General features: G+C 41.2%; 1 protein-coding gene, 1 non-coding gene and 1 pseudogene across 2 annotated transcripts; all 3 read right to left on the bottom strand.

Moving 5' to 3' along the window:
• Positions 1–1157: 1157 nt before the first annotated feature.
• Positions 1158–1276, bottom strand: LOC113365619 (annotated as a pseudogene).
• A 2032-nt stretch (positions 1277–3308) lies between these two features.
• Positions 3309–3498, bottom strand: LOC113365617. Its single transcript, XR_003366230.1, has one exon. It is a non-coding gene; the product is annotated as a U2 spliceosomal RNA (small nuclear RNA).
• A 202-nt stretch (positions 3499–3700) lies between these two features.
• LOC113365616 lies at positions 3701–5731 on the bottom strand. Its single transcript, XM_026607131.1, has one exon. It carries the CDS (start codon positions 5729–5731, stop codon positions 3701–3703), a length of 2031 nt encoding a protein of 676 aa, XP_026462916.1.
• Positions 5732–9372: the final 3641 nt, after the last annotated feature.

The raw sequence follows: 9372 nt of genomic DNA, 5'->3' as shown, positions 1-9372 counted from the left end.
ATTCTTCCTTACAGCATCGGCAACGGAATTTTAAGGATGCATTTCTGTTATGCGTATTTCTGTGGTGCCTAAGTAGCCCATTATGGCTACTGAAATGTTTTGGTGCTCCTTGGCAACGCCTCGCAATGAAATCTTACTGTCAGGGGAACGTCTATGAACACTAAATTGTTCCTATTCTCGACCTCTACTGGATTGCGGAGCTTGTTTCCGACTCCATGGCTAGAATACAGTTGGTTAGTAATCTTAAACCTAGAGGGCTGCTACTGGCTACTGAAGTGCTAACTTGTCCGATCGCTAGGTGAGCGTACGCAAATCTGCGTAGCGATGCGGGGAGTCAATCGTACAAACGAGATCACCCATACGTCATCGGTTATGTATGGACACTTAAACAGTATTCCTTTAGATCAAGGGGGGCGCACCTGAAGAACTCCGAACAACCCTTATTATAAGGGAGCGCACAGGAGTTTCAGGAGTCTTCAGTGTTCGACTACGAATCAATCAAGGGGGCCTTCTTCAAGACTCTTATAGAAATCGTCTATATAGGGGATTCAATCACTCAAGTGTGAGATCGCCCTATGACAGATTTCGCCCCGAACTAATTTGCGTAGTTCGAATTTCCTTGGTCCAAGGGGGCGCGCAGTGGGTGCTCGGGGGTCCTCAATTCGCAACACGAGGATCAACCAAATCAAAAGATTTGGGATCGCTCATGCGAAGAGTGCCACGTCCGAGACAACCGTGCCACAACTCAGCCCAGATAGGTTATTGAGGGGGCCCCCCGTCGCATAGGGCTCCGGGGATCACCGCACTAATAAGCGCAGGATCACCCTACCTTTTGCAAGGGGGCACACACCTCGTGCCTATACCGCTGGGACGGAAATGCCAAGGCAAAACCGTACAAGCCACCAAGTCTAACACTCAATTCGTAGAATCAAGGGGGCGCCGCTCTGAAAAGAGCAGTCACTCCCAGACTCCACGAAGAGTCTCGACAGGGGGGCCCCACCTAATCCTACCACTAACCTGTACCTTAGTCCCGCTCCGCTCCAGTCCTTGTCCCGCATCAGTCCCGCTCCAGTCGCTCTCCAGTCCTCGTCCGCTCTGGTCCTGTTTCGCTCGGTCTCACTAGGGCTCCGGGGGGCTCCGCTTCCGACGACCTCGGCACAAAATGACCAAAAAACAAAATATAGCCTTTTTCTTATTTCCTATCAGAGAAGCCGTTAATTAAGCTGATAAGAACAGATACTACACTTTGATCTTAGCCATTCGGCCGAGAAGCGATAAATTTGCGGACAAAATATTTTTTAAATTCTACAATATAAACAAAATATTCCCAACTATTTCAACGATTCATTTTCATCTATTTTTATCAACTCTCGCGTCCATTCCCTAACTATTCTTCACCCCCAAAGTTCTATGAGCGAATGTTCTAATATGGCTGTTAACTCTACTGTCGTTATAAGCCTTTTCTCACATTTGTAAAATTTTACAAAAATATTTATATAAAGTATTTCTGACACTTGCAAAATTTTTCAAAAAAATATGTTATTAGGAGAACAGACGGTCATATTCATATTAATTTCTTTATCGATAGATGTGTGTTCAACTTATATATATTAAACTCATTTTATCGTCATATTTATATAAAGTATTTTCTGACACTTGCAAAATTTTTCAAAAAAAATATGTTATTAGGAGAACAGACGCTCATATTCATATTAATTTCTTTATCGATAGATGTGTGTTCATACTTATATATATTAAACTCATTTATTGTCATATTTATATAAAGTATTTTCTGACACTTGCAAAATTTTTCAAAAAAATATGTTATTAGGAGAACAGACGCTCATATTCATATTAATTTCTTTATCGATAGATGTGTGTTCATACTTATATATATTAAACTCATTTTATGTCATATTTATATAAAGTATTTTCTGACACTTGCAAAATTTTTCAAAAAAATATGTTATTAGGAGAACAGACGCTCATATTCATATTAATTTCTTTATCGATAGATGTGTGTTCATACTTATATATATTAAACTCATTTTATCGTCATATTTATATAAAGTATTTTCTGACACTTGCAAAATTTTTCAAAAAAATATGTTATTAGGAGAACAGACGCTCATATTCATATTAATTTCTTTATCGATAGATGTGTGTTCATACTTATATATATTAAACTCATTTTTTGTCATATTTATATAAAGTATTTTCTGACACTTGCAAAATTTTTCAAAAAAATATGTTATTAGGAGAACAGACGCTCATATTCATATTAATTTCTTTATCGATAGATGTGTGTTCATACTTATATATATTAAACTCATTTATCGTCATATTTATATAAAGTATTTTCTGACACTTGCAAAATTTTTCAAAAAAATATGTTATTAGGAGAACAGACGCTCATATTCATATTAATTTCTTTATCGATAGATGTGTGTTCATACTTATATATATTAAACTCATTTTTGTCATATTTATATAAGTATTTTCTGACACTTGCAAAATTTTTCAAAAAAATATGTTATTAGGAGAACAGACGCTCATATTCATATTAATTTCTTTATCGATAGATGTGTGTTCATACTTATATATATTAAACTCATTTTATCGTCATATTTATATAAAGTATTTTCTGACACTTGCAAAATTTTTCAAAAAAATATGTTATTAGGAGAACAGACGCTCATATTCATATTAATTTCTTTATCGATAGATGTGTGTTCATACTTATATATATTAAACTCATTTTTTGTCATATTTATATGAAGTATTTTCTGACACTTGCAAAATTTTTCAAAAAAATATGTTATTAGGAGAACAGACGCTCATATTCATATTAATTTCTTTATCGATAGATGTGTGTTCATACTTATATATTAAACTCATTTTATCGTCATATTTATATAAAGTATTTTCTGACACTTGCAAAATTTTTCAAAAAAATATGTTATTGGGAGAACAGACGCTCATATTCATATTAATTTCTTTATCGATAGATGTGTGTTCATACTTATATATATTAAACTCATTTTTGTCATATTTATATGAAGTATTTTCTGACACTTGCAAAATTTTTCAATCCTATTATCGTTATATATAATCTTTTGTTAGATTTGTATAGCTTTATATATTTTTTTATTTTATTATTAATTCTATAGTTTTTATATAATTAATTTATATAGTTAATTTGAAATCAATTATCGATATTACATATCAATATATTTATATATATTTATATATATATATATTTAATATGCAATATATGCACATTTTTAAATTTATTATTATATGATGGTTTTTTATGGGCCGATCCCGGCGGTACTGCAATACCGGGCCAACCCGCGGCGGAAGCGGAGCAAGCCCCTGACATTCCGCCAATTTCCAAAAATCAGTTTAATATACTGGATCTGCTATGCAGATACTATCAGATATTAAGCTGATAAGAACAGATAATACATGTATTTAGTAAATAATATTTACAGTGATTCCTAAAGCTATTTTACAAAGAGTATATATGGAAAGTATATCACATTTATAACTAATGATCTTATCTAACGATGTTCTTGAATTGAGAAAATATGTTATTATTATTTATATAGTGATAGCTTAAGATATTTCATGACTTAAGATATTTCATTTATCATAATAGTTGAGTCCAGGTTGGTCCTGTTCCTCATTCCAGTGGTCCTCATTCCAGTGCTGTAGCTGCTGGTGCGGGTCCTGCGTCCTGGTACTGCCTGTGTCCGGTGATGTGTTTCACGTAGATATCTCGGGACCAGCGGATCGTGTCGGAGACCATCAGCCGCTTCATCAGCACTGCATACTTTTTATTGACCTTGAGTGCTGCTAACGCGGTCCAATTGCGGCTGCAATATCCGCCGAGAGATCCGACAATGAAGGCGTCTACTGTAGTCCTAAATCCCTTGGCTCGAAAGTGCTCAGCAAGTGCGGCGTACTTGTCCTTCTTCAGCTGTCTAGTTGTCTGGAAGGCCTCGGTCCGGTTCTCGAAGGGCACCGCTATATCGATTATCGCAGCTGTTTTCTCTCTGTTGTCTATGATAACGATGACCGGTCTCTCTTGACCGTCGTATTCTGGTATCGGCTGGTTGGCGTATAGGGCTCCGTCCGCTGGTTTCTTTGCCGCCGTAATCAGTCTCTGCACGATGCTGTCGTGTCTCTTTGTAATGGCGTTCAAGTGCGGCTTGCAGTGATTGATGACGTGAGGCAGGGTCTCATCGTGCTGTCCACATCTTCTGCATCGTTTGTCGCCGCTGCCAAATGGACGACTCCCGTTCAGTGGTAAAACGTTGAGCCGCGCTCGATGAATAAATTTCCACTCTGCAAATCTGGTGAAGCCGCCTTGCCTAAGGAAGTGGTTCGATGCAGAGTTTTGTGTCGTTACCCCGAACACTTTTCCTTGGTCCGGTTTCCTGAGTAATCTTTCCTTGTAGAACCGTCGTGCAGCTGCTCGTAGGCTCGATTCTGCGTTCTCCCTGCTCACTGGCGCGTTGTCGACGGTTAGCTCGTCCAATCCCAGCTGCAGGTTAATCTTCGGTTTCAGCCTTCGCACTGCCGTCCTGAGCCTCGACCACGTCGTCGTAATGTCATTCGCTGGTTTTCCGAGATCGCCACTTGTTCCGAAATTTATGAATCCGACGATCTCCTCCGTGTTGGGTTCGTGTCCCACACGTTTCCTGACGACGTCTGCTAGCGTGGCTCTGCTGAGTTCTGCCGTGGCCCTGTCCTTTGATGTCAGCAGTCGGTGGGCGTGTACAACCTGTCCTATATCTGCCAACACCGCTGCTGGTAGGATGTTGAATCCGCCTTCTTTGTAACTCAGATATAGGACCTCGGCGCTGGCTCTCTGCGGCAAGTGGGCCCATTTCTTGACGCTCCTCTTCACCTGTTTGTCGAATCTGTGCAGGATTTTCTTGGCCACGTTTCCATTCTTCAGATGAAATTCCACCTGCGGCACGATGAAGGTATTGACTGCGTCGATCTTCTGCCATGGCGCCAGCAGCGACTCGTCTACTCTGGATAGGTGCTGCTGCATCTGCTCTAGTACGTCTTCGCCTGACGAAAACGTAGAAAATCCCGTGGGAACGCCTAAGTGCTCGTACCACTCCTCCTGCGAAAGTGCTCTCAGGTTTTCTGCTCCCAGCTTGAAGGTCGTTCCGATTGCGCTGCGTCGTCGTCCGTCCACGTGTAGGGTCGCGCACTTTCTGGCGTTGAATTGCAGCCCGGACCAGGCGGCTATTGTCTTCGTCGTGTTTAGCAGTCGTTGAAGTGCCTCTCTGTCGGCTCCAATGATGGCCAGGTCGTCAGCATACGCCAGGACGTTGAACTTCTGGCCCTCCAGTTCGTAGTAGTTGGCCGTCCTGGCTAGCGCGTGCAGCAGTGGTTCCAGCGTGATGTTGAACACGATCGGAGAGAGAGGGCACCCCTGTTTTACACCAGCTCGAACGGGGATCTCGTTGGTTGCTCCGTGCTCGCCGCGAACTCTAGTGTACGATCCCCTGTATAGTCTGCGGATTACGGCGATGGAGTCGGCGTGGAGACCTGTCCATTCCAGGGCGTTAAATATCGCTGCATGCGGAACGGCGCCGAATGCATTCCTCAGATCTAACCATGCTATGGCGGCTTGTTTTTGCTTCCTCCTTGCGTCTTGGATGATTGACTGCAGCGTGAAGTTGTGCTCTGCGCAACCGTCATACTGCATAAAGCCTTTCTGCGACGGCGAGATGCGGTTGTTCTCTATGCACCATTTGGACAGTCTGCTCGCAATCACCGATGCGTAGAGTTTCGCCAGTGTATTTGACAGCGCAATTGGCCTCCAGTTGTTTATGTCCCTTAGGTCTCCTTTTTTCGGAATGAGGATGGTGCTAGACTCGTTCCAGCTCCTCGGCACGTGCTGTAGCTTCCGGACTGCGTTGAAGACAGCAGCACAGATGTGGCTCCCGATCGTAACGCTTCAAACGCCGTAACGAAGTCCGTCTGGTCCCGGTGCGCTGTTCTTGCTCCGCTGCAGCCGCTGCCATACTTCCTCCGGGGTGAACTCTGCGCTGAGGGGATCGTTCATGGCGACCGGCGCTGGTGTTGGTACCTCAGCTGGGCTTCCTGTGACAGCATGGTTTTTCTCCTTGTAGAGTTCTATGAAGTGGTCCTGTATAGTCTGAATGGAATTCTGCAGCCTCTGCCTTTTCCTCTGTGATCTCTCTATATGCTCTCTTTTTGTCGCTCCGGTACAGCTTCTGGATGCGTGTCGCCCTCGTGACGTCCTGCTCGGCATTCGTTGCTCTCGGCCTGCGGTTGAAGTTATTCCTCTTCTCGGAGCCCGTTCCGGCGGTCTCCTGGTCTTCCGGTTGCAGCCTGCTTACGAGCGCCGATACCTCCCGCTCCAGATCCTCGCTGCAGGTGACCACTTGCAGCCTGAGAGCAAACTCCTCTTGTAGTTTACTCAGCGTCGGCGATTCCTCTTGTACCACAGCTTCCGCTACTGTCGCTGCTACTACCGCTGTTGCCGCCTCCGCTGCTTCTACTGCTTCTGATGCTGCTACGTCTGCTGCTGCTATAGCCTCTGTTGCTGCTACTGCCTCCGCTGCCGCTACTGCCTCTGTTGCTGCTACAGCCTCCGTAGCTGCTACGGCCTCCGCTGCTGCTGGCGACTCCTCTCGCGTTCTCTGGATTCGAATCCGCCGTACGCGTGTTGGAGCGGCATCTGTCGTTCTGTTTGCCGGCCGGTTGTCGCTGCATTCCATTGACCTTTTAATGTGTGCTGTTGCTCGCTTCAGTGTAGAATGGACCTCTCCACAGTGGCTGCATCTGAACTTCATCATCATGTCTCGGTTGTGCTCCTTCCTTAGATGCTTGAGCAGGTCATTGTGCGTCTTGTACTCCCGTGGTACAGGTAGGCAGGGCACGCAGTTGAACGGCGGCGCAAGCGGTACATCCAGCACAGTGTAGGGCGTCTCGGTCTCCTCCATGCTTCCTTGTCCAGCAGGCGAGCGTTCTCTGGCTTCCGCGGCGTCCATTGTGTGATCCTACTTGTTGTATCCCGGGTGAGCGTACTTGTCGATCCTCTTTCGCACGGTGAGCGTACTCGGCATTCCGCTATCCTTCGGTGAGCGTAACCGGTAGTCCTATGCAGTCGGTCTAGTGCTCAGATTCAGGTCAGGTCTAGGGTCCTTCCGCGGCGTCCATTGTGTGGTCCTACTCGTTCTATCCCGGGGTGAGCGTACGCGTCGATCCTCTATCGACCGGTGAGCGTTCTCGGCACTCCTCTATCCTTCGGTGAGCGTAGCCGGTAATCCCGTGCAGTCGGTCTAGCGCTCAGGTTCGGCTTCCACTTCAGTCCAGGTCCGGGGTCCAAGATCCAGGGTCCAGCTTTCTCCTCAGTCCAGATCCGGGTCGGGGTCCAGGGTTCAGGGTCCGTGTTCCAAGTCCAGGTCCGGGTCCAGGGTCTGGCTTTCTCCTCTGTCCAGGTCCAGCGTCCGGGGTCCGGGCTCCTCGTCAGTCAGGTCCAGGGTCGAGCGTCCTCCTTAGTCAGGTCCAGGGTCCAGCGGCCTCCTTAGTCAGGTCCAGAATCCAGCGTCCTCCTTAGTCAGGTCCAGGGTCCAGCGTCCTTCTTCCCCGTCGTCGATCGGTTCGAAAAAACTAATTTCAAATAATAGTTCCAACTATATTCTTAAGCGGCAATAATCAACGCAAAAGAAGTTTTCACTACACTTTGATCTTAGCCATTCGGCCGAGAAGCGATAAATTTGCGGACAAATACTATTTTTTAAATTCTACAATATAAACAAAATATTCCCAACTATTTCAACGATTCATTTTTCATCTATTTTATCAACTCTCGCGTCCATTCCCTAACTATTCTTCACCCCCAAAGTTCTATGAGCGAATGTTCTAATATGGCTGTTAACTCTACTGTCGTTATAAGCCTTTTCTCACATTTGTAAATTTTACAAAAATATTTATATAAAGTATTTTCTGACACTTGCAAAATTTTTCAAAAAAATATGTTATTAGGAGAACAGACGGTCATATTCATATTAATTTATCGATAGATGTGTGTTCATACTTATATATATTAAACTCATTTTATCGTCATATTTATATAAAGTATTTTCTGACACTTGCAAAATTTTTCAAAAAAATATGTTATTAGGAGAACAGACGCTCATATTCATATTAATTTCTTTATCGATAGATGTGTGTTCATACTTATATATATTAAACTCATTTTATGTCATATTTATATAAAGTATTTTCTGACACTTGCAAAATTTTTCAAAAAAATATGTTATTAGGAGAACAGACGCTCATATTCATATTAATTTCTTTATCGATAGATGTGTGTTCATACTTATATATATTAAACTCATTTTATCGTCATATTTATATAAAGTATTTTCTGACACTTGCAAAATTTTTCAAAAAAATATGTTATTAGGAGAAAGACGCTCATATTCATATTAATTTCTTTATCGATAGATGTGTGTTCATACTTATATATATTAAACTCATTTTTGTCATATTTATATGAAGTATTTTCTGACACTTGCAAAATTTTTCAAAAAAATATGTTATTAGGAGAACAGACGCTCATATTCATATTAATTTCTTTATCGATAGATGTGTGTTCATACTTATATATATTAAACTCATTTATCGTCATATTTATATAAAGTATTTTCTGACACTTGCAAAATTTTCAAAAAAATATGTTATTAGGAGAACAGACGCTCATATTCATATTAATTTCTTTATCGATAGATGTGTGTTCATACTTATATATATTAAACTCATTTTTTGTCATATTTATATGAAGTATTTTTGACACTTGCAAAATTTTTCAAAAAAATATGTTTAGGAGAACAGACGCTCATATTCATATTAATTTCTTTATCGATAGATGTGTGTTCATACTTATATATATTAAACTCATTTTATCGTCATATTTATATAAAGTATTTTCTGACACTTGCAAAATTTTTCAAAAAAAATATGTTATTAGGAGAACAGACGCTCATATTCATATTAATTTCTTTATCGATAGATGTGTGTTCATACTTATATATATTAAACTCATTTTTTGTCATTTATATGAAGTATTTTCTGACACTTGCAAATTTTTCAACCTATTATCGTATTTATATATCTTTTGTTAAGATTTGTATAGCTATATATTTTTCATTTTATTATTATTCTATAGTTTTTATATAATTAATTATATAGTTAATTTGAAATCAATTATCGATATTACATATCAATATATTCTATAATTTATATATTATATATATATATATATATATTTAATATGCAATATATGCACATTTTTAAATTTATTTTATATGATGG

This window comes from Ctenocephalides felis, unplaced genomic scaffold, assembly GCF_003426905.1.
Source record: "Ctenocephalides felis isolate EL2017-DRISC unplaced genomic scaffold, ASM342690v1 CF-g0.4_SCAFFOLD_01149, whole genome shotgun sequence".
In the NCBI taxonomy this organism is placed as follows: Eukaryota; Metazoa; Arthropoda; class Insecta; order Siphonaptera; family Pulicidae; genus Ctenocephalides; species Ctenocephalides felis.
The sequence above is the reverse complement of the archived record's forward strand: the minus strand, read 5'-3'. Positions and strand labels throughout refer to the sequence as shown.

Coding starts and splice junctions, on each gene's coding strand:
- LOC113365616 (XM_026607131.1), bottom strand. CDS start 5,731: ATGCAGTATGACGGTTGCGCAGAGCACAACTTCACGCTGCAGTCAATC.